The 25,881-nt window shown below is 39.4% G+C and overlaps 2 protein-coding genes across 9 annotated transcripts in view; both read right to left on the bottom strand.

Moving 5' to 3' along the window:
- The window catches only part of LOC146486115 (uncharacterized), a 31,361-nt gene extending 21,384 nt beyond the window's left edge, over positions 1-9,977 (bottom strand). For 3 of the 8 annotated variants that reach the window (XM_085098005.1, XM_085098010.1, XM_085098020.1), the window contains exons 1-6: positions 9,557-9,975; positions 4,920-7,937; positions 3,606-4,399; positions 2,963-3,115; positions 2,374-2,548; positions 375-1,162 (exon numbers count right to left, since the gene is read on the bottom strand). In XM_085098005.1, the coding sequence (XP_084954131.1) occupies positions 375-1,162; positions 2,374-2,548; positions 2,963-3,115; positions 3,606-4,399; positions 4,920-7,937; positions 9,557-9,806 (5,178 nt within the window). In that variant the 5' untranslated portion in view covers positions 9,807-9,975. Of the gene's footprint in view, positions 1-374; positions 1,163-2,373; positions 2,549-2,962; positions 3,116-3,605; positions 4,400-4,919; positions 7,938-9,556 lie in introns of all 8 variants that reach the window. The other 5 variants (XM_085098031.1, XM_085098039.1, XM_085098028.1 and 2 more) reach the window with 4 other exon arrangements.
- Positions 9,978-13,085: 3,108 nt separating this feature from the next.
- LOC146486114 (uncharacterized) lies at positions 13,086-23,196 on the bottom strand. The gene is made up of 4 exons (XM_085096816.1): positions 22,762-23,196; positions 20,649-21,214; positions 16,353-18,925; positions 13,086-15,214 (listed from the first exon to the last, which is right to left on the bottom strand). Exons 1-4 carry the CDS (start codon positions 23,171-23,173, stop codon positions 14,797-14,799), a joined length of 3,969 nt encoding a protein of 1,322 aa, XP_084952942.1. The 5' UTR covers positions 23,174-23,196; the 3' UTR covers positions 13,086-14,796.
- Between the last annotated feature and the right edge of the window lie 2,685 nt (positions 23,197-25,881).

Genomic DNA, 25,881 nt, shown 5'->3' with positions numbered 1-25,881 from the left:
TTCCCTGCATACCGTATAACGGGATCAAGAAGGCTTAAAGCAGTCACGATCGCGATTCCCTCGTTTGTCTCACTTATAATGACTCCCTTATAAAAAATACGTAGTTACATTGATTGTCCTAAATCATGGTTTAAGTTAGCCTATAATTTGGTTTGAAGCTTTTGGGTACGAGATCTTAATATCGATTTTTTTTCGATCGCAGTAATCTCATTTTCGACTTAAACATTTATTCACTGAACACGTCTGAGTTTTCTTCCAGCAACACAACGAAGGCCAAGCAATGGTACACTGGCATTCGTGACTATTTCATTCATCGTGGTGTCACTTGGAGCTAGCTAAAATCACACCCACTAAAATGTTTTCTTTTAACTTACGCTCAGAGAAACGTTTCCTGTCGTTCCATCCACAGAGCCATTTTCATAAGCAGCAAGGATTCCTTTCTCCAACTTTTGCTGAAAAGAGACATCGCCTACACTCACATTCAGAGGAACGCTGATTCCGAAACGTGCAAAGAAACCTGGAGGTACAACGAAAACTGAGCTACTAGTTACAAACTCTGAAGTGGATGGATTCAGCGGTGATGACGGCAGCACATTTCTTGATGTTACCTCAGAAACACCATTTGAAGTGTAAGTTTGCAGCGAAGCTGTTGATGACACATTTGCTGACGAGATTGTTGGCGTAAGGGAGAACGTCAAAGACACAAAACTTGAGCTACTGCCAAGAGGAACAAAACTTGAATTGTAGATTTTTGAAGACGTTTCTGTGTCATTTTCATGTGGCACTGTTCTTGTGATCCCCCAAGACTTTGATAATTCTACAGTTTTTGTTTGTTGGGAATGAGCGATTGTCGAAGAAGCTTCTGATAGTTGCGTTGAAGTTTGTGCAGGCCTAACCGACATCCCTCTACTATGTTGTGTTACGTTTATTGTTTCAAACGACACAGGTATCGATGAACCTAGGGGTACGTTGGTAAGTGGACCCATGATACTGGCCGGCGTTTGTGTGAGTGAGAACGCGGAGTCAGTTGTTCTAACTAAGGGGATGTCACTTGAAGGATGACTTTTGGATGAAGCCGTTGTTATGACATTTGGAGATGACAATGCAGTTGAATACCCCTGGCTCTGTAGCGACGAATCTGTAGCCGGCGTTAAGAGTGAGCCTGTTATAATCGAAAGACAGGGAAATAAAGCAAAGCAAATATATTACCGCTCTATCTATCAAAATAAAAGATAAAACTAAGTTAAAAACTTCCAAATTTAAACAATCAGTTCTAGACATGAAGTTTGGCTTAGAAGCTGGCATTCCACACTGGTTTGCACACCGTTCGCTTCCCGTCTACGAATGGAAATGTATTCCACCTCTAACAATGGTATTTTTATCCTGTATGCCCCCATAAGGTCATAGTATCCGTAAAAACCCTTTCAAATATAAGCACGCTCAGGGTAATTTAAAGTTGTTGTCGTGTATGTGAGACGATGCAGGAAACCAATAAATATTTTTGTGACACTGCCGTCGGTAATTCTTTAATTCCTTTTGTGGCACCATAACGATCACCATGGTAACATCTCAACCAAACAAAACAAACCTCTTAATTTCAATTTTTGTAAATTATGTGAAAACTAAGTCGTAAGTCGGTAACGTACCAGTTTTAGTGTTTTTCGCGGAAAGCTTCCTATATTCTTAAACGACTCCAGCAGTACGAGGAAAACGTTTTCCAGTGGAACCTGTACTATAGCTAAGAAGGCGTCATCTGATTTACAGAAAATTCTACTGCAAAACTTTCACCCAACTTCTCTACTTTAAAGAGCAAGTGTCACGAGGATTCGAACTTTCTCTGAGGAAATACTGCAACTTGCAATACCCTCACTTAGTTACAAAATAATTCTAGAACACCAAGAGAAAGAAATAAGTTGAATTCATGAAAAGAAAAACTCATCATCTGTTCCAGCGCATTTTGGAAACGAAAACTGGCGAACTCGAAAAGAAGTTAGTTTCCAGTCCATTGAGACCCAGTCCATCACTGGGTTTTTGACACCAAATATCCGTGACACTGCACCTTTTAGTGTGACGTACTGAATGTTGCGCAAATGCAAAACACTATTTTGATATTATCATTCTCATTATTTAGATTAGGGTTTTTTTTCCGTAAGTTTATGTCTGGTTCACAAGATTTTACGCGCGGATTTCACTTCTGATGGATTGCGCGCGACTTTCGACAGCAATTTGACTTCATACATACGTTTGGGATGCACGCATGATATAGCTTGTGTAGGTTGTGTGCGCGCAGCTAAAAACGATTGCAAGCCTCCTAAGCCGCATCACTAAATCCCACTAAACTGATATGGAATCGCCTTTTGTTGCGTCACTCACCTACTGTTGAAAAAGTTCTTGGTTGTTGTGTAGAGTTCACAAAAGATGTCACTAATGTTACTTTGCTTCTGCTCGTCGCGTTTATCCTCAGAATCGATGAAGTGATTGGTACAGTCATCGACATTGAAAAAGCTGATGTTGAAGAAAGGTACACAATAGAAGGTACCTCTACGATCTGTAGAAAAATAAAGCCCATGTAAGCAGGATTCTTGGTGAACGGCAAGTCTTAAGTGATTAACTCGACTCCACAGATTTAATTGTGGAAAGGTTTTCATTTCGTAACACGCTCTGAACTTGTCGCAACCCTTTTACCGGACTTGACGGATACGTTATTTAATCAACAGAACGTGTGAAAAAGGATAGTTTCGTTTTTTTACTGTAGGATAAGGGTGCAATTACGTAGAACGGCATATCCAAGAATTAACTGAGAACAATATTGCTGAATAGACTTCTCGAGTTCAATTGAGTAACATGGATTAGAAACAATTACAGTGATTGAAGCTAGTAAACGCCCAACTATAAGCAAGTCAGTAAAAGTCCCTTAGTTATTCAAAATTTACTGCGGCTATAGAAATTGAATGATAAGTACCTTGTATCCGACAGCTTGTTCCAGAGAAATACTCGCCCGCTCAATACTTCGAATAACTGGATGAGCAGCAAGTGGTTCACTACCATTGAGGACTTGAAAGATTACAGTCACGTTGGTACTATTTGAATCAGGTGTTCGCTCAATTTTGACGATCTAAAAAAAGAAAAAAAAAGTTAATGCTTGAAAAAACCTTGCATCCCTCTCTGACAACCTGTTGTCCCTGAGTGTTGAAATGTGAGGGGAATAACTGTTAATTCGGTTGGATGCACCAGCAGTCCAGCGATAGTTTGCATAGCTTTTGTTCCTTGTTTTCTGTCTTCTTTTTAGGCGATAGAAGGAAGGGGGGGGGGGGGTTAGATAAACTGTTGAGGTATATTCCATTTACGGGTTCAATTGGTGATGTGAAAAAAATATGGAGCAACAGCCCTGAACTGAGTATGACCGGATACGAATAACCCCCCCCCCCCCCCAGCACTCCTCAATCTCCGCCCCCCCACCAATAAAAATCAATCAACACTGTTTTACTGTTTTAGGAGCAACGAAATTGTAAAGTGCACAGTTTTTGCTAACACAGGGATTTAGTTAAGGCTAAATTTAAAATGTAGGTAAATTGCTAAATAACGAGACAATTTCTCTAACTTACATGGATAGAAAAATTTCTTGACGACGAATCCAAAGAGCCATTCTGATATATGGAGAATATCCCTTCTCTTAGTTGGTTTTCAAACGAACCATCGTTCAAACTTTGATTTTTAGGAACATTGATACCAAAGCGCACATAAATCCCTGGCAGTATCGGATCAACTGAACTTGAAATAGCGCTAGACCCGAGACTTGACGGTGTCAATGACGATGACAACACCACATAGCTGGAGGATACCACAGAAACACCAACTGAAAGGGGAACTTGCGTTGAATCGGACGCTGAAGTATTTGTAGATGGTAATGTTAAGGTCAGAAGGCTTGAGGGAACTACAGGAACACCACTTGGAGTGTGAGATCGCGATAAAGCTGATGAGCGTGAATTTTCTGATGGCAATGTCGGTCCAGATGAGGACGACAGCAACATAAAGCTTGGGGAGGTCACATGAATATTACTTGAACGGTTCGTTTGCAGTGAATTAAGAGGAGTTGTTGCTGGTACATTTGTAGATGGCACTACAGGCTTTTGTGAGCTTGACAACACCACAAAGCTTGTGTTAACGACAGGTATACTACTTGATGAACCAGAGTAAGAAGCTGCTGTTACGTTTGCAGTTGGTACTGTTGCTGTGAACCCTGGAAAGGTTAATAATGAATGAATTGAAACTACAGGAACATTATAAGAAGATGAATGCGGTTGGCCCGAAGGTGTCGCCGATATATTTACAGATAACACTGCCGCGGTGATGCTCCCAGATGGTGGGGAAGACTCTGCACGGGATGCTGAAGATACACCTGTAAAATGTAATTTCAAAAGTCACTTTCCTTGAAGTTAAGCAGATCAAACCACTGTTACTTTTTTCCTGTATCAAGAATTCTCGAGACACAGACGTCTCCTGCAGTTGATAACAACCAATTCTCTACATAAGGTTAGCAGACAACACAATAAAATAAAAGTAAAATTGAAGAAAATAGAAATGAGATTTTAGTCAATTTTGCAATAATGGGAGCAACACACGAGCAAATTGCGTATACGGCAAAAAACGTTCCCCTTTGTGTTTTTGAATTTAGTTTGAATGCAAGGTCCCAAGTTTGACGTTTTTATTTATAACATTTAAATGAAAAATGTTTATATAGTTTCCTCTTTTGATTTGAAGTGTGATTAGTCTTTTGATCCAACTCTAGTTTAATTGACATTTACTGATCACATTTAACACAAAAAAGGTGTTAAAAAGAAAAAAAAGAGCTGCCATTTTTATTTATTTATTTATTTATTTTTTGCTTTATTTATCTATTTTGTGCAAGTTAAACTTACTTGATTTGGCATGCACATAAGATGACTTTCCATGCACTGTAAACGACGTAGAGTCTCCTAAGGTTACCAGTGTAGGCTCAAGGCTTTTCCTTGAAGAATACGCTTGTAATTGTTCAGATCCAGACGAAATTGAGAAGGAAGACTCCGGTTTAACAACAAGTGAAGTATTGGCTATCAAAAGCGATTCGCTGGGAATTGAAAACGTTTTTGACATATTAGTGGGAACTATGGATGAAGTTGTGACGGGTACTGGTGACAGTTTCAACGAAGATGCGGCTAACATCAGGGACAAACTTGGCAAAGTCAAGGTAGGTTGTATATTATATGACACAGAAGAAACCAAAGGAGATGTTGACGGGTACTTTGATGCTGCCATAGTAGATGATGACAGTGTTACTGTAAGGTCTACATTAGATGACGCATTAGAGGGAGCTAATGAAGACAAACGTGAATACTTTGGGGTTACCATAGGCAGCCTTGACACTACTGGCGTAGGTTGTAAATCAGATGACGCATTAGAAGAAAGCAGTTTCAAGGTTGACACGGATACTGTTGACAGCGTTATTGTAGGTACTGCGTCAGAGAAGCCACTTGAAGTAAACGGCGAAGGTAACACAGAAAAGGAGATCAGTGAAGACAGATTCAAATACATCGACGATGTCAAGGGTCCTGCTGACGATGCTGAGGTGGGATGGATGTAGGGACGAGAATACGAAACGCTTTGATTTTGTGACGGTACTGTAGAAATTAAGTCTGCAGTATGGTTTACACCATGGGTAGTGTACAAGGCACCACGAGAAGAGTTCATAGCCAACATAAATGATGACTGAGGTGTAATACTAGACACTGCTCCGACGTTAACGGAACTTCCTTCTGACATGAATGCAGATCGCATGACACTGGTTTTGTCCAACGATAAAGTAAAATCTGTTGAGTGGCCGCTTCCAGTGATAACAGAACTTGCTGACATAGTTATAACTTGTGTAATATTGCTTTGGTATGACAGCGATATATTGGAATCTGTTGATAGGCGACGTACACTTTGATCTGATGAGGCATTCGCTTCAATGCTCGCAGTGCTTGAAGTAAAATTTGTTGAGAGATACGAGGAAATGTTACCCATAGAGGACGAAATGTAGGATGTGACAGTTGCGAATGCGGACGTAATAATCGATGATGTAAGACGCTTGGTACCTGAACTGTTGCCTGATGCAGGTGTAGACGTTTTATTTGGTACTTGAGCTGTGGGAACAAAATGCATTGTAGTATCTGAAGATAGTAAATGTTCGGTCTGTGTCACATTTGAAGAGCTTGAGAAAAGGCTTAAAGTACTCGCATTAAGAGGCAACGTTGCTTCACGGACCGACGAACTTGGCATGGAATACGGTACTGTCATCGACGATGATATGTACATGGATAGGCTGGAAGCCTTAGCAGAGGTGACGTTAATTGAAAACTTCGTGCTAGAGGTCTTGAAATGGCCAGACGACGAAAACGACAGCACAACAGATTTCTGAATGGCTGATGTTGTTAGATTCGAGGTGGCATTAAAAGGCAAAAATGCTGATGAAGATGAGGAAGATGTAGTGAAGAACGCGTTAGAGGTCTGCCTTTCCGTGAATGTCACTTGGGATGCTGTTGATCTACCATCTTGAGAATGAAAAGACAAATTGGCTGAAGAGTTGCTAGCAGGAGATGAAGTCTGAATGAATTTCTTTGAGCCAGTGGTCGCAGTTAATTCTTTAACAGCAGTCATGGCTGAAGAAGAGAGTATTTCTGTTGCAAAAACTGAGTTGTTAGATGCGTGGCCCTTACTATTGTATAGTGAAGACGACGTTGACAATAACGTTTTTGTCTTGGCAACGACATCAGAGCTCGACAATGAAACGTACGAATTAGTTACATTAATTACTGTATTAGTTGATGATGAAGTTGCTTGCTTTGTGGTGCTCTCTAGTTGACGTAAAACAGAAGTCGAACTAGAACGGATTGAAGACCTCGCGAGTATCACTGCAGATGACATAGGCGATGAATTAGGGGATAAGGGTGCAGACGGAAATGTTACGACTGAAGAGATTTCCAGCGTCTGGTTGTGAGGGGAAACGGTGAAAGATGTATGATTTAATGTCATTGTTAAAGATAAACTGCTAAATGACAAGAGAGACTTAGGACTCGCACTGGTGTATAAAGGCTTTGAGCTCACGGATGGGAGGGGCACTGTTGCCGAATCCTGAAGTGTGTTCGTGCTGCTTGCTCCGGAAAGGGGGAGAGATGCAGCCGTAGTTGCATCGGCGCTAGATGCTTGATACGGTAATGATGCCGGTGATGAAGCGGCGTACTTTACGGTGCTAGAAACTGTTAATAAGTCCCGAGTCAATGACAGTGTTGGCGAATGTGGTTCACCACTAGTGAACGATTGAGAGGTTGAATATACGCCAGTGTTCACTTGACGAGTTTCATTGAACTTCTCGTTTACTTGTGAAGAAAATGATTGTTGACTGCTACGGTCACTTTCTGTGGCGGTTATGGTTTGATCATGAGAGGAGGTCGTTGAGGAATAATCCTTGACAAATGAAGATGTTCTTGTAGAAGAATTACCAGTTGAGCTACTTAGCGATTTTACCGAATTCCAAAATGTCGTTTTCGCTGACAGACTGCTAACCAAAAAAGCATTTGAAGCGTTGGCTCCTTGCGAACTTGATGGAACTAAGCTGGAAGGTCTCAAAACAGTACTGCGCGACGACAAAGACGCGATACTTTGGTTTGATAATGATGCTCTCGTAAATATTGCCAATTTCAGAGGTGTGGTAAATCCGGCAATCGAAAATGAAGAGGCGTCAAGTAAGGATCGCACACTTCTTGGTACGTCCAGCGTACTCGTGCTTGTTCTAATGAATGATAGTGCCAGTGTGATCGGTTCCGTTGAACCAACAACGGGGAACGTAGAAGACTGAAGTACAGTAAGAATGCCAGTCTTGTTGTGCAGTGAAGTGAGTGAAGATGAGTTGGTGCGATTGACTGAAATGAGAAATTACATTAATTACGTTAATAATTTATGTTATATAAGCTTTTGTTAGTATATTTTATATTAGTTATTTTCATTAGAGTGACACGTTGCACTGTGCAGTGTTGATGTGTAAAGGACTTGTTTTGACGTTGCGTATACATAATGCAATTGCATGCTTTATAAATGATATAAAACAAAAAAAGACTCTTTTTAAAGCAAAAGTAAATCTTTCACCGGCTTTCTCAAGGTTACACGCACAATTTCAAAAGAAACAACTTTTATTTCCATAAAACAGAAAAAAACAAATCAGAAAGGTAGACCAATAAATTACAAACACAAATGTTTACAATTTAATCGTCACACAGTTCAACGGAAGTACAGCAAACTACCAACAACACAGAACAGAACATTTTAATTTTTAATGGCTGCACTGCCGTGTTTTATACACATTCACAAATGAGGCAACTGTAGCAAAATTTTACATCCCCCTCCCCCTTCAACAGCTGATTTCCGGATTAAAAGTTTTAATCGTGACAATACAGTATTCAATAAATAGCCTTTTAGTAACAGTAAATTTGTTACATCAGTTCTGCGACCGGACGCTGGCGATATGATGTTTATTAGTTATTTATTCATTAGTTTATCTTTTATCTTTGTGGTTACTACGTAGTTTTGTTACGCAGACTTTCTAATGTACTGCGTGGAAGTCTTTGTTAAACCTCCTTTAAACTGAAGAAAATACTCTTGTAATTCTCAGAATAGCCGTTGTTGCTATTTCTCCATTTACTTATTTATCAATCGATATCCACTTGTTCAAGCATAAAACTACAGCTATAAGTTACTATGTAGTGTGGATGTTATTGTTTTCTCCAAATAAATATACTAAATATTGGACATTTATGATTAAAATTAGCGAGGTTAAGGACATTGATGTGAAGGTACTGGGTAACAAAAATTAAGCATTCATAGAATTACACTATCCATATTTTATTAATATGTCAGTTCTGCCAACATTTGCAAATCTAGAATTGAAACTTTGTAGCATTTGCTTCAGACTTTCCGCATAAGGTTTTCAAAACACGTTTAATGGAAAGCATTTAATGTTTGAATTTCTAGCACATAAGGAATGATATAAACGTGTATAAAAACTTTACGCATCGGTCACCTCTTTATAGCTAGCTTCACGCATTTACCTCAATTGTGCGCGCGGTAGCAGTATATGTAAATAGTATGCATTAAACCAGCGTCGATATGATAGCGCATGAATACTTCAATTTGATAAATCAACAACAATTTGTTCACACTGTCGAAACGACATACGATCTTTGATCTCCTCCGAACCATAAATCGATTCAGAAACCCAAAACAAAATTTATTAATTCATGGTTGACGCAAGTACAGGTTGCGACTTACGTCGTCTTCAAACCGCATCATATATAATGATAACAAAATTCAAGATGACTACCGCTAACTATTTACGATAAGAAGATAGAACAGCAGACGGACGTAAATCAAGCCATTGAGCAAAATACAGCTGATATGCTTGATATGCCAGAACTAAATACTCCCAGAAAGAGACAATTCGAACGGAAATCATTTGTAATAAAGATTATACTTGAATTGCACTTACCATTTTCAGAGAAAGAATTTACTTGCACCGACTGACTTGAAGACGCGGAAATATCAAGCGATATTCCGGTTGTTGTGATTGCAAAAGTTGACTTATCCGCCGTGAAAGGCGAAACATCGTTGCTTTGACAAGAAACAAAGGTAAAACAACAGGACAAGGCAGACAACGTAAACAATCTGAGAAAAATGGCGGTAGAAGGATTTAGCTCGCGCACGCTGGTGAAAGATGTCCTTGCTTTCTTTATATTCATCTATTCCAGTTAGTGCTTTGAACGTCGCTTTTGCTTGATTCTGCAGCGGCGTTTCATCGTCATTCTGTCTCGTTTACGGCGCAAATACACAAATGATCGGGAAAATGAACAGTGGATCACGCACTGCAGAGTGCATTTTCAGAAACCCCATAGAAACACTCGAATAACCTTGGCAACGTGCGGTTTCCGTTCATCTGACAACACTAATCAATATTTGATTAGCATAAATTATGCCCTCGGGTTATGTGGGCATTGAAGCGTCCACGCTTCAGGAACAGTTTTCTTGTCTGCTATACAAATGCTTTAATTAGAGATAACATTGCAAAAGATCAGAGGATTAAGCGAGAAAGGTACGTCACGAAACAAATTACAGCAGATACTCTTCGTATAAGCGTTGTTTACATTGCCATGTGCCAAGCAGTTTAGAATGTTTTTAGACCGTCGGTGACCTTCCGTTACCATGCAACGAAAGACAATATCTCAGTCTGCCAACTTTATGAAGGCAACATGCTGAATAATAGGTTGCTGCTTAGAGATTCCATTTCGGGTGCTTACAAGGTTGCACAGAGACAACAGAAACGAATAAAGGAATTATAAAAAGATTTTTAGATCGTGTGGTTTTTTGGCCCGTCATCTTTGATCGACATATGTTGACAGAGCTACACAAGTTACACAAGTTATTAAAAAGCATTTTAATTAGGCATCGCTTTATGATTTATAACAACGCTTTTAGAAATCGGTGTTGAAAATTCTCGTACAAACAACTAATAATGGCCCAACACATAAAGGTTACACAATTTAAGGGTGAATGTCACTAAAAATCAAAGAAAATTTAAAAAATCGCGGACACGGACCGAAAATCGATTTGGCTTATTCTGTGTCTGTAGCAAGCTTGAGGTATGTAATAAAGTGAAATGGGTTAGTTTTTTGAAATATTGAGTTGAACGGGAATAAGCGGCAAAAAATCTTTGGGCGAACTCGAAATTATGCACTTTTTCGGTAGTTCGCATCAGAACTATAATGCCACAGCCAGGCGTCTATAGCTACCGTGGAACCTCGATTTTACGATATGGCAAGGGGACAGCAAAATCACAGAAATCATATCGTTAAATCGGGATATCGTTGTAAACGAACTCCTGATTTATAAATAACTTTTGCCGGGACACAGAATGTTGATCGTTCAGATCGTTAGATCGACGATCGTAAAATCGAGGTTCGACTATTTACGGACTGTTGAATGTCTGATTTTGTATTTGAAGGAGTGAGGAACAGATTATGAGGCAACAAGGACGGAATTTGAATAATACTCAAATGTGGACCGAAATAGCTCGGAAAAAATGCATGTGGTAGAGTCTCAAAATCTCCCAAATTTGGTGTGGGGATTCTTCGAAGACAGATCTTTGTCATACGAGTCGGTCCTATTTTCCTGGGACCTTAAATCGAAATTCCATGAACTTACAAATGGCACCGTATTGATACTAAAAATATAACTGTCAACTAGCCGCAAAAGGAAAATCCATCTTCCCGAAAAATCACAAAATAACAGCTTGAAAACACTGTAACATGTTTAACGTGATAAAGAACACTGTTTTGCGTATCCTCTACTAAACATAACTAAGATATTTTTACATAAACATACAGTGATTTTCGAAGCGAGTATTCGCAGTCTGAGCCCCTCCCAGGGGTTTTAGGGAACAAGAGAACAGGAGCATTTATTTTTAGGGAGCATGCAGGGGATATTGTCAAATTATTTTCGGGGAACAAGGGAACTCCTGATTAGATCTGTTGGGAACAAGAGAAGACATATATTTGTCAGTGATGTCGTACAGGGTACTGAGGTATACAAGGTACGAGCGAATCTCTATCCAGCAAATGTGACTGTCGAAATGGATCTCTTGGAACATCCTATTGGAGCTGCTGCCGTTTTCAAGAACATACTGTGTTGTGCAGTCTAAACAAAACGCAATTGCGTTGTCGTCGTGGACAAATTAACTGTCCGGAGAAGCTTAAGGGGAAGCTTAAAGATATTGGTGCATGGAATGAAAACTACAAATGGAAAACAAAGAAATACAAGGCTTCAAGAGAAATTCAGAAAAACGTTAAACAACAGAGCTGCCTCAGAAACAAACCCGGCGCAAGAGAAGTCACGCTGCGGAACCCTCCTTTGAATATTGGCTTTGACAGAGAAATCTGTCAAGCAGCCGGCTGTGGCGTTATCACGGTTTTGATTATTATGGACATAAGTATGTTTCAACCGATTCACGGGTGCAGTCTTTGTTGTGCAGCTTTGATGCAACTTCACTGATCAGCTTAAAGGGAACTGTAACGTCTTCTCTTCAGGGCTAAGCCTACGCTTCTTTATGGGATAATGTCATTAAACAACGTGGTCTATGTGTCTGCACACGACGATAATGAAGGGATATATAAACTTACCTTTAATCATGACAATGGTGGCTTGGCTGAAAAGATAGTGAGTAATGGTGGGTAACTCTGAAGCAAAGTACATCAGTAGATTAATCGCCTACAGTGACAACTCACTCCTTTACATTCAGTGACACTGGAGACTCGTGGGAGTTGGATATCAAGGCTTATAACTCTACAGTAAAGCAATGTTCTATTATAGTTGGTAATGGAAAGGGCACAAGGAATGGAAGTAAAGCCCAGTTTTCCCAGCCAACTGGCATCTGCTTTGATTATGGTACGCTGTTTACCATCGACACTTTAGCAGGTACCCTCCATATGACAAACCGAGTGTCACTAATTTGGTAGGCTATTTGAAGCATCGGCATCTGCTTGGAGAAACGTAACGGTTTGGACTTCATGTTCACACAGTATACGGAGATCCCTCCGGCAATCGAGAGACTAGAGCGAGTTTATTCCTTTGACAACAAGTGTGTGGATGCAGTTATGAATCTTTTTGGTACAACAACTGTGACACAAGGCTTCATCTGTTGTCGTGGAGATGAAAGAAGGCTCCTGAAGTCTTTGCATGATATCAAAGACCTCCTAGACCGTTTTAATCCATATCATCAGAAATATTTTAGATATTAAATTCTACCTCAGCTAGCGTGATTTTTTGCAGAGATTGGATGTAAGTGAAGCAAAGATTGTTTACCTTGCCAACGCCGATGTTATCGTACTTCGTTTTGATCAACTGATTTTTACCAACTGGTTACCAACTGATTTTAGTGTAATTCGGTTGGCGCTCGCATCTAAAACTTCGAAGGTCGCAGAGAAATAAAAGAGTAACTTTTCAGTAGAACTATGCTTAAAGATGATTTGTTCTTAATTTTGAAGATTTTGAGGCACTACCACACATATTTCTGCTAAATAAGCTTTTTTGGCACAGTTTTTGCGTGTGATTTAACGGCTGCAAATGTTAAGTCTTAACTTGTTCCATATTTATTCAGGAATGAGGACAGAATAAAACTAGCTGCATTTCTTGATTAAACAAGACCAAGTCTGTATGTTTGTAAATATAACGTCTGCTTGTTACATTTTTGTTCTTATCAGGGACTAGCTGACAAAAAGTGCAAAAATTCGAGTTCGCGGTCAGCCAAGTTCGATCAGATCATTTTCAACGAATTATTCCTGATAGACTCAACATTTCAAAAAAACTAATGCCTTTTCGCATTCTTTAGAACCTTAAACTTGCTGAAGACAAAATATGAGCGAAATCGATTTTTCGACCGTAACCACGATTTACTGACATTCACTCTCAAGTCAATAGATTATAATTGAATTCAAAATCCAATTGTTTCAATGGGGCTTAGATCTAATTACTTTTCCAATTGTCTAGCGCAATGCTAGTGAGGTTCTTGGAGCAAAGTATTAATTATGTTGTAAAGAAAGGCAAGGAAAGTGAAGTGATCTTGCCTATATTTCACCCGCGTGCAGACTCCTTTTATTGGAATTCCATGTTGCAAGGATTATCTGGCCAGTCTGTCTTCAGCCAAAAAATAATTTCCCGTTTATACCGCGCTCACATCTTCAAGATCCCATTCTTGTGATACTCCCATTTTAGGGATGCCGGAAAAGAATAAAAAATGTAGCAGAATTGAAACGAGCAGGCTGTACTAAAAATTCTATATTCTGAGTTTCAGATCAGGCAAACATAGTTAGCCCATAGTTATGGCAACGTCGGTATAGCAAGTACAGTGTAAACCAAAGGCCTATCGTGTTATTTTTTTTACGCACTTCAAGAAGGATCTGGTACAGTGTAAACAAAGCCTAAAAGTATTATATATTTTTTATTGAATTTTTCCTACCATTATATATTTAGTTATTTGTTTATTTTTTAAAGTAAATTTGAGTAAGCTTACATTTGTGGCTCGGTATAAATTGATTCATTCAGGGGCATTTCGTATCTGGTATAGTATTCGTTTCTTTATAACAAGAGAGGATGATTAGCTGTCGAAAAATTGAAAGCCGCGATTGAACAGACGAATATATACATCACAACTTCGGCACGAATTTTGATATTATAATAGCAGGAGTTCAAAATCCCTTCGGTTATTCAAATTTACATTCTATTAGTTCTCTGAATCACATCATCTCTTTTCTATAATTATGTGACGGGAACCTAAAGTTCTCATACGGGGGGGGGGGGGGGGGAGGTAGGGGGTGGGTTGGGGAATACAGTTAAATAGGTGGCATACTTCAGAAATGGGAAACACTGTAGGTATCTTCATAGAGTTATTAATAGAAACAGGTGAACGTACAATTAAGTTTGGGATAACGAAAGCTGTCGAATAAAGGCTTGTTTAAGGCAAGGTTTTACACTGTACTACCGATCCAAGTGCTCCCGCAGGTTCTATATAAACAAGCATACAATGTTTTCCAAGTCCTTTAGTTAATCGTGATTCCATACATTTATACTAATGCGACCTAAAATCGATCAGGGAGAGCGCTCAATTATATATACACATATATAATGGTTCAGTGTTATTTAAATGTCAATGGATGTTTGGTCAAGCCCAAGCACCAATCATCAGTCCTCACGATCATCTTCAGATGATGAGTAGCCGGACGCTACACTATTCAAGTACGTTTGCTTGGACGATCCACTGATTGGACGATCACCGTTGTCGGTACTTGGGTTGGAGTAATCTCCTGAGGTAAGATGATTAGCATTTCCGAGTGTTGATTTGCCTAATGTATCGCTTTTTGTGTATTCTGGCTCAAAGGGACTGCTCACAGATTCCCGCACTGAATCTGGGTCACGATTCTCGTCCGGCTCCGTATCATTTCTCTCCAGGACTCTCAAGCTTAACGTTTCGTAGAAAGAGCTGCTTCTTGACTTGGGATCAGTAGGGACCTCAACTGACAGGAAAGGCGTATCGTTTGTGATCCAGGTACCACGACGAACTGGTTCAATCTTTTCGAGTTCCGAGGGAGGGATGGGAGAGCTGAAATAAACAATGATAAATATAATGGGTGTCAACGGACAATACCAATAGAGAGTTATTCTCTACTCACAAACTGCCTGTTCAACTTACAAAATTGTATCAAAATCGCACCGCTTCGCGGCCATATGTTAGCAAGTGTTAGCTGAAACTATTTACAGTAAAAGTAATAATGAAAATGGATTAGGGAAGGCAAAGAAGCTTCTTCAAAGTCGAAAGCTTGAAGAAAAGTCATTTTTCGTTACAGACCAGAGGGATCATGATTGCCCCTTTATTGGGAACTTAAAAGCAGCTGAAGTCCACTTCACGGACACACGTTAATTAAATACGAAGGGCTCGTTATTACGAACATATCTGTTAGTTATAGCATAAAAGGCACTCATTTCGTAAACATGCTTAATTCGAACCATGGCCAGTTATTGTATGGCCAAAGTAAGGAAATCAAAGCACCGGATCTTGCAGTTAAGGATCTCCTCAACTATAAATTTACTTAACAATAAGTAACTAAAATTATTATGATGGAAAAGTCTGAATTCACTGAATGGAAACAAGTTTAAATTAAAAATCCAATGTTTCGAAAAGTACAGCCCTCTTTCTTCTGGGTCTCAATGATTATGACGCTAGCGAAAGGCAAAAAAGTTACAATTTAAAATAAAGACAGCAACGTGATACTGACTGTAGGAGGAAGAGCTTTAAAATTATGTTACGTTTGCTATCAAACAAAATATTAAAGTTTTAGGTGTCAATTTTTCGTACAATGAAATTAGCCTTACTTTAACTTGGACCGCATTAGACAGTTTTTTCCGCTCCAGACTGAAACAATTAAACTATCCGAAGCTTGTTCATAATGCTAATTCGGCTAATTCCAAGCTTTCAACTCTCAAACGTGTTTGGTAAATTGCTTCGCATTCAGCCTGTACCACAAGTTTCCTTAAAAGAAAATTACTTCCTCTTGTGGCATTTTAATGTTTTTTTCGTGTCTTTGTGTGTTTAATGGACAAATTAAGACATCCTTTGTTCACTTAGTGGTCCCTACGGCTTTTTTTGTGCCAAGGAGGTTCGACTAAGAATGTTCACCCTTTTAGTATCCCTAGAAGGGAAAGCAATTGAAGGATAGAATAAAACAAATTTCTCAACTCACTCGACCGGTTTGACTTTTGATATGTTGCACATTCCTTTCTTTTTACAAACGTAAACTCCAAAGCTTCCCACAGCTATTAACAACGCACCAAGTACCGTGAGTGTAGCAATAATAACGGTGTTTGAAAAGTTTGCATCATCTTTTCCTTTGGACGTTGCAGATGTACCTTCTGAGCTAGCTCGTAAAATCACAGTGATATTAGTGACATAGAAACCTCGCCACAGAGTTTCATTTGCCGCACTTAAAAGTTGGGCGTATTCTTGATCACTCAATGGCGACTCATATTTCACTCTCATGTAGAAATCTGCAAGGACGCTTCCATTCCTAAATGACGTTACTTCAGTATCCAATATATCTGTGTTGTTCAATGAAATAATATCCATTATAATGGCTTCAACTTCATGTGCAAGTATTTTGAACATGGTTGTGCCTGGATTTGACAGATTCTGGTGATAATTTTTATTCCTTATGATCAAGGAGCCGTCCATGACTTTGGAAGGGTCTGGCGGCTTTGAAGTCACGTTCGAAGTTGGCATTGCAGTGGTTAGGACGGAACTGGAACGGTAAGGAACAGTTCTCCCTGAATGTATTACTTGTAACGTAGAGGTATAGTTGGAAACAAGAATGACACTTTTAGTTGAGTTTGCGTTTGGGTGTGGTGATTGTGTTGCGAGAGAACCGTTTGATGTTACGTTGCTTGAAACTCCGATGGAAAAGCCACTTGCAAGGGACAGAAGGCCTTGGAGCATGGAAGTAGGTGTTATTGCCGCTGACACTGTTGTGATAGACGTACGTGCACCTTCTGAATTTGTTGATGTATGGCTTATATGCCATGTGTCCTGAAATGTTGTAGTAGCAAAGGAAGGCGCCTTGTAACGTGATAGACTTTCTTGGATGCTGTCTTTAGACTTCCCGAGATGTTGAATGGAGGAGGTGACGATCTGAAGACTGATGTTCGCAATGAGTGAATTAAGTTTACTGGGAGTCATTTCATCAGTTGACAAGAGTTTTGAGGAAGACGAGTGGAATGAGATGCCAGCAGCAGTTGCGAAATTTGAATGCAATGATGAATCTCTAGCTTCAATGGCCAATGTGTGCGAAAATGTTGCATGGCGTTTCGTAGTTGAAACAGAAGGCGTATTGTATTGTGAAAGACTTTGTTCAGGCCTTTCTGTTGACTTCCGGTGTTGAAAGGAAGAAGTGCCAAAAGGGACGCCAGTGTTATGCAGACTAAGAAAGGAAGACGGTATTTCGACAGTTGATAAGGATGTCTCCTGCCTCAAAGTTAATTTGGAAGCTACAGTTGAACTGTCGCCTCCTCTAGACGAAAAAGAAAAGTTCAGTGTTTGGGCGGACTCAGTGTTACTTCTCTTTACCTCAGACGAAACAGTCGGTACGCTGCTGAAGTAAAGGTTTGAAGAAAACGACGAAACCGGAAATTTAACGAAAACTGAAGCAGATGAGCCCACTTTAGAAGTTACTGATGATCTCAATAAGATCGCGCTTGTAACTGACTGGGCTGTTGTTGGTAGCAACATGGATGTGTTTGAAGACGTTCTGGTTGTAGATCCATCTTTGTTTGTCGATAGAGAATTCTGTGTTATCAGGTATGAGAGTAACGTTTCGGTGCTAATAGCTTTATATAGCGATATTGAAGAACTGGCCTTAGATTTGTTTTCCAGAAGAACTGCTGTACTAGCATCTCTTCGTCTTTTCCATGTAACTGAGATACTGACCGTACTTTTCGAGGTGGAATGAACAGACGGTGCGCCTCCTAACTCGGTGGGATTGATAGTTCCGTTTCCTGCAACTGCACTGTATTCTATTTTGAACGGTGAGAATGACAAAGTAGAAGATGTTCCCACAGCCCTCCATATTCCCTGGCTGATAGTCTTTGGAGAAATTGAGTATTTGCCAAGCAACTTGGTTGTCGACAATATAAGTGCAGAGAGCTGTGGAGTGCCCAGTGTCGATTGACTGATTACAGTATCTTTGACCATAGACAGCGAACCGCCAGACGTCACTCCTCTCCAAGATGCATTCGAAGACAATGACACCTGCCTGGAAGCCGCACTTCCATGGTGTTCAGACGAAGAGGATTGCCACTTTACAGCCATTCGTTTTGACCAAGAAGATGACGAGATCTTGTTTGAAGATATTTGATCGTAGCTGGTGTTTCTAGCCATGTAGCTTGTTGGTGCTAGCCCGGAGGTCGTCCCCTCCAAACTGCTCCACGTTAAGCTTTCAGTAAAAGGGTTGAGTACAAGAGTTGAATTTTTGACAGACGTACTGATATATGTGCTCTTCATGTTTCTTAAAAGGTGATTGGAAGACATTGTATCAGCTTTTTGCGTCGTCCCTTTTGCCTTTCGGTCCGCCGAATGGTTTGAAGAGAATCCTTGACTGGATCGTGTCACAGAAGTGAAACTGGTATGGACAAGCAGAGTCTGGCTACCTCCTCTCAGGGTGTGCTGTAAGATTGCCCCCGAAGACTTGGCTGAGTGCGTCATCTCTGACTGCCTGTTTGCGAAATTTCTAGTCGGAGACCAGGTGTGGTAACAGGCGCGGATCCAGGATTTTGAAATGGGGGGTGAATTTTTGTAATAATGTAATAGAACCAAAGCCTGGTTGAGGTGTTTGACGTCTGTGCAGCGACGAGCTCTCAAGGAGCTTGTTAACAACAAAGAAATTATTCTCAAAAAAGCACTCCCGCAGATAAAGGCACAACAACCGTCGTTATGAACAGAGAAAACAGAATCAATGAGGGACAGAAACAATTGGATGATAGAAATAACTATCAGCCACTAGACGAAATAATGGTTAGAGATACATCCCAGAGAGTTAAACACCTCATTAATGCCCTTCACCATGCAGGGTGCATGGACGAAATGACGGTTAAATGGTTTAACCTAACACCAAATCCGCCTCGAATCCCAGTGTTCACAAAAATTCACAGACCGACATTAGTCGGAAGACCTATCATATCTGGGTGTGTTGGCCCAACAGAACGCCTATCATCATTCGTAGACAAACTACTTCAGCCAATAGCACAAATACAGGACTCATATCTTAAAGATACGACACATTTCATAACGTTAATTGAAAGCACTAGGGTGCCTAGAAACGCTTTTCTAGTCTCAATGGATGTCACTAGCCTTTACACGAATATCCCACAAGAGGAAGGAATCACTATAGTATGCAACCCATACGAGAACTGTCATGCCAATAACCCTCCTATAGCTACAAATTTCCTCAGAGAAATGCTCAGCCTTATACTGAAGGAGAACTCCTTCCAATTTAACGGGAAAGACTATCTCCAAACACACGGAACTGCCATGGACACTAAAATGGCAGTAGCGGTTTCCAACATTTTTATGGCATCTATAGAAAAGGAGATCTTAAGGCAGAGCGTTAACAAACCACTAACGTGGAAAAGATTCATTGACGATGTATTTTGCTTGTCGATACAAACAAAGAAGAAATAGAACATCTCATTGAGCAAGCAAATTCGTACCACCCTACCATAAAGTTTACCGCTGAAGTCTCACAATTACAAACAACATTCTTGGATATAACAGTCTATAAGGGAGAGAGATTCGAGAAAGAACCGATTCTCGACGTGCGCACACATTACAAACCTACTGAAACATTTCAGTACAAAAACTACAACAGTTGCCACCCAGCAGGCGTCAAAAAAGGCTTCGCTAAAGGAGAAGCTCTTAGACTTCTGAGAACAAACTCTTCTAAAGTAGTGTTTGAGGGAAACATTAAAAACTTTAAAACACGCCTGGTATCAAGAGGTTATCCTAGTAACCTGGTGGACAAAATCCTCTCCGAAGTTAACTTCGCAGAAAGGAAGAACGCACTTACACAAAAACAGAAAGCGCACAAGAAAATTCTACCCTTTTCGTGACACAATTTCAACCATCACTGCCATGTTCGAAAAATATTCTAATGGACAAATGGTATTTAGTACAAAACCAGCCGCTGCTAAGAGAGATATACAAGGAACCTCCCTTGATCTGTTATAGAAAAAGGAAATCGCTTAAAGACATGCTTGTTAAAGCAAAACTATAAAGGCTTTTATCAACACAATGGGCACACAGCGGGAATCGTGCAGGTCTGTCAACCCCATTTAAACAGGCTCAAAATAAATAAATTGATTGGTAGAACCAGTCATCGCTTATGCACATTCTCCACCTCAATCAGAGAAATCAAATATTATTTCAATATTTGAGGGATAAGAAAAAAGAAAGAAAGAAGGGGGCTCAGAAAAAGGGGGGGGTGAAAATTCACCCATTTCACCTCCCCTGGATCCGCCCTTGGGTAATTTGGACCAGAATGTGGTAAGCTTTTCACGACCGTTCCGACATTCTTCAGGGTGGCGGTTGCAACTTGGGCATTAACAAACTCTGTCAATACCAAAGGAAATGTGGATTTCTCGGTCAAGGATATAGGTGTTTTTGCTTTGCTGGCACCAAACGACGACGTAGAATCTAACATACTTTGGGAAGAAGCCCATGACAATTTTTCCGTTGAGGACGCACCACTTTTAGAGAAAGCTGCACTCGGTCCAACACTTGTTTTATGTTTTTTTACATCTGTACCAGACAAGTACTTTGTCGTTGCTGCTATTTCAGACAAATTACTTGAGCTCTCAATTAACCAAGATGGCAATGCTGCTTTACTTGAACTTGTAAACAAAGGTATCCAGGTCTTTGACGTATTAGTCCCTCTCTGTTTTCTTGAACGAAAATCCGTAACCACAACTGATGGTTCGTAAATGGTTGCTGCTGCAAAAATCGTCATTTGGCTTGCCACAGAACTTGTAACCTTTATGCTGATTTGTTCCCCATTAGCTTCTAAAAAGAGAAAATCCAGCGTGTTATAACATAACCTGAAAAGGATTTTCCAGTCCCTTACAAAAGAACCTTAATAACTATTTTGGTCTTCTCCCCCCTTTCCTAAGAAGCGTAGTTCAGGCAGGTGGCCGAAAGACCATTTTGTGCCAGGTGAATTTATGCGGTGTATTAATCGTTTTGAAAATGAAAATTAAAATCCAATAGGATATTTTTCTTTTAAATATAACCCAGCTATATAGATATTTTTAACATCGTATGATGCTGTACTTTGCATTTTAATACAATTAATATCATGTATTTCATCAAATGAATGAAAATACACAGTAATATCTGCCGGATCTCGAAAGAGCTCAGTTGAATGATTCCTGTAAAGACAACTGACAAGTCCTACAAAAGAGAAAATCTCCATTTTCTAAAATTGTGCAACGAGTTCGACTCGAACTATATTTCTATTAGTGGCATAAATGATGTGCTCGCTTAGGATTCTTGTTGGTATTTAATACTTATAAGTCTGTATAGAAAAATTTTGACTCAAACGGACCACTTCAATTTCCATAAATGAATCTTAAAATGAATGTAGGCACAAACAGAAATATAATTTTAAAACGGATGAGACCTAGATTGCTGAAAGTCTCTTTCTTGGGATTGGGTAACAAGCAAATTTGTCCTTTTAAAGTCAGTGTGCGTGCGATTGTTGCGAAACGTAGTGGGGTTTATTGGTGACGCATTTTGTTAACGTATAAGTTATTTGAAAAATGTGTTAAGTGTAACAACAAACGTGTCAAAACGCTCTCGGAGGATTTTGATGAAATTACGCAGGCGTTAGATGTCTTAACAATCCATTAATTACAGGTGCCTTTCGGTGAGATCCAACCTAAATAAACAACTTTGTCGCATCGGTATCAGTTGTTAGGGACCTAAACATAGGCATTTATATTATATGCTAGTATATTATACAGCTTACAACTTTTTATTATTTTTTCTCAAGTAGAACCAGAATAATGGGTTGATAGATCCTCTGAAATTTAAAAAAATTAATAAAATATAGGCAAAACGACGAGCCTTTCTGACTACTTATAGCCTTAACAACTTGTGAGATTTAAAATAAAAAAAGTATATTATAATCTTCCGTCATTATCACGCTGTATATACCTCCTTTGTGTTTGGTACTATCGTATCGGTTTGGCTCGTCGAAAAATTAACTGTACAGAAAGATTTAAAATCATATCTAGTCTCCATATGCTCCAAAAGTTAATTTAATAAACATGGCCATTTAGTACCGTATGGTTATAGTAGCAGATAATATTCGCTATCAACTGAGTAAAGAAGTCAAAATTAGGTTCAATTTTCAGTCTAGAAGCTTGTTTATTTGTCTGAAGTTGTGGCTTACTGCTGCATGCTTATAGCCATACATGATGGTCCTACACACAAGAATTTGTAGAGCAGAAGACATTTCTTTCTTTCTTTCTTTCTTTCCTTCTTTCTTTTTTTTTTTTGAAAAAACGTTCACACGCGAACCAGTCCAAAAAATGTAAAACAGCGCTTACCTGGGGAAACATTTATGGTTGTCGGAGTAAGAAAGCGTGATGTATGCACCTGTAAGGTAGTGTTCGCTCCTGACAATCCAGCGTTCTTTTTGCCAACGTTCCCACTATATGCGTACTGTTCACTGTTGTAGAGCTCTCGCGTAATTAGATAAATAGCAACACCTCCAACACAAAGGAGAAGGATAAACCCAAGCACTAGCAGGGCTATCTTCCGCCGACTGGGTGCACTATATTCACGATGATGGCCATCTGGAAGACGATACTTTTTTGCGCTCTTCGACAGGCTGGCTTCATATGCGTCCTCGAAGTTCATTCCCTCAGGGAATAAACCTATATCGGAGCTTATGTTTACCGTTTCGTCGGAAGGTTGCTCCAAAATAGGCGAAAAGTGAACCGATTTTGTCTCTGCCATTTGCACGACTTTTTTGTACTTAGTAGCTTAATCAGACTACTTCTGACAGAATGTTTAGAGCCCACCTTGACAGATTGCCGATTGTCATGACACCAAAGAATGTTTTGCATATATCATAAACCACGAAAGTTTAAGGCCTTTCAACTAAATGCAGTCTTGCGGGTGGCAATACATTACGAAAAGAGGAAACATTTTGAATCGATTCCAAGAGGAAAAACTGTTATGTCAATTTTTCTTTTTTATAGATATAATTATATTATTTTTCGTACGCTTTACGTATAAAAGTTCATTGGAAAGTAAAATTATTTGCCAGAGATATGAACTTAATCAAGTTTGTATGAAGATAAATTAATTTTATGCCCTTACGTGTTCATGCAAAGCTTAAATAGTGAAGAATCAATAAAACTGAGGAACAGAAAATTAACAAAAATGCTAAGCCTTAATCGTGCTTTGTTCTATTATAAAGCACGCAAGGAAGTTTATAGTTAAACACGAGCCACAGGCCAAGTGTTTCTCTTCTAATTTCTTAAGTGCTCTCTTCACTTTCTTGCCTACTTTATAACAGAAAAAAAAACCATGGATAAAGATTGTTATATTTGTCTCATTATAAAATTTTACCCATTCTTGTCGTGAAATTTGCTTTAATTTACAAGAAAACATTCAAGTTTTGTTCTTAGCTTGCACACCCACGGAATGGTGTCACGGATCATAACATGATTGAGTCAACATTTCTACAAATTCTTTTCTGGCGGCGGATGAATTCCTTAAGAAAGCAAGCAGCATTTGAAGTCTTCTTATTTAGTAAAAAAAAAAAAAACATGATTCGTATCAAGAACCAGTAGCGAATGCGAATGATGCGCCCCTTACTTTTACATTTTTTCGCGTGTAGGAGTTCTGGCCCCAGTTGTTCAAAGAGCGGATAACTTTATCCACTGGATAAGTCGCTATCCAGCAGAGCAAATATACTCCAACCAATGCTTTTGGCAAGTTTTCCACACAATCCCATTCTTAAATTTGATTTATGCTTCTACTCTATTCACAAATTATAGGACTATCGTGAAAATCTTGCACACATTTTATCTGCCGGATAGCGAACTATCCAGTGGATAAAATTATCCGCCCTTTGAACAACTAGGGCCAGGTTAACAAAATTGGCTCCTGATCATATCCAAAGTTGCGATGCTTTATAAAAAACAATTGTTGAACGAATAAGATGTCAAAGCATTGGTGATATAGCCAGAATGTAGCCTTTATTTTCGTTTTTGTTTCTGCAAAATGAAATATACGGAAATGCAGCCTCGCACATAAGTGTGTTCGGCTAAGGTACAATTCCAAATTGTCAATCCTGACCTGACCTCCTTTTCTCCACCGACTTGTTTATTAATAATTAATGCCCATTTGCACAAAGGCCTTATGGATGCATGACTCCGGCTTGTTGTATTCATAATTTATTGAGGGGCTGGTTATGAAACTTTGCCATGTTCAAAGTTAATAACAATGGTGCTGCAATTTAGGTTGGAAGGGTCTGGATGGGCCGTGACCGTGCACAATCCTTTGTTTTAACGTTCACACTACAGCTGAATATTTTAACCGGAGCGTTTCTATTGACCAGTTGCTCCAACACATTTCAAAATCTATTGTGGTTTGTGCACGGTCAAGGCCAAAAATGTTAACAAAAACATATAACAAAGAAACTTGTTTGGCTTCATAACCATTCTCCCATATTAACATTGTTGTATTTAACAAGCCAAAAAAAAAAAAACGTTAACCGTGCTTTGTTCTGCTGTAAAGCACGCGAGGACTGTGTAGGGTATAACAGTGTAGATCAACTATTTAATCGTGAAATTTCTCTTTTCGTTTGCGAAATTAAAAAAGCCAGATTTCTAATGATCTGGAAACTGTATACGCACAAAAATTACACTAAAGCAGGTGAAATGTTTGGCGCATGAATAATAGGCGCAGTCATATTGATTTGGGTCGTAAATTTTCTCCTGCTGGTGGTTGATTTGCTTTCTGGCTTCTCCCAGCTCTTTCTCCAATATTTTGAACCGTTTCTCTTCCCTTGACAATGATTGCTTGAGGTAACTACCTCCGATATTTTGTTCTGTCATGGATCTGAATTCTGCTACGACGTCACTGCTTATTCAGTGATTTGCATATCGACCAACATTTCTTTGAAAGTTCCGATTTCTCTTTCTCCGATTCTTTTGATCTTCCTCGATCATCACGTTCGCTTGTTTCGACGCTGCCTGGTCATCTTCTGTCGAGCCATGAATATGTATCTGACCATTCTCGAGGATCATGCAGTTTGTTATACACACCACTTTCATCTGTTTCAATTGCTCCAAAAATGTGCATATTAACAATATTACAAGCCTAAGGCCGTTTATTACCATAGATTCCTTTAAGACTGGTTTTCACTAACGACGGAAGCATAGATGCAGGCGCAAGCGTAAGCATAAGAATACTTATTTCACCGTAAAAACGGCCTAGATGCAAGCATATTCACAAGCGCAAGCACAAGCACAAGCACAAGGATAAAAAATGTTTCCTTTTCTTATGCTTGGGTCCCGTTTTACTTGACATAAAGCTCTTATACTTGTTCTTGCGCCGCTAGTGAAAACCAGGCTTTAGAAACCGTACCAACATACAATGATTACACCACACTCTTGGCCTTCTTACGGTAGTCTTTTTTTAAATCAAGGCAT

The sequence above is a fragment of the Pavona decussata genome, unplaced genomic scaffold (genome assembly GCF_977016875.1).
Source record: "Pavona decussata unplaced genomic scaffold, jaPavDecu1.1 SCAFFOLD_21, whole genome shotgun sequence".
NCBI lineage: Eukaryota > Metazoa > Cnidaria > Anthozoa > Scleractinia > Agariciidae > Pavona > Pavona decussata.
The sequence above is the reverse complement of the archived record's forward strand: the minus strand, read 5'-3'. Positions and strand labels throughout refer to the sequence as shown.

What these genes read in the sequence shown, in the direction of transcription:
- LOC146486114 (XM_085096816.1), bottom strand. Translation starts at nt 23,173, where the DNA reads ATGGCAGAGACAAAATCGGTTCACTTTTCGCCTATTTTGGAGCAACCT. An exon ending in ATCCAGGGGAGGTGAAATGG is followed by an intron (nt 18,926 to 20,648) that starts GTGAATTTTCAC and finishes ATTTCAAAATCC; the next exon opens with TGGATCCGCGCCTGTTACCA. An exon ending in TCAAAAGTCAAACCGGTCGA is followed by an intron (nt 15,215 to 16,352) that starts GTGAGTTGAGAA and finishes TGTTTATTTCAG; the next exon opens with CTCTCCCATCCCTCCCTCGG.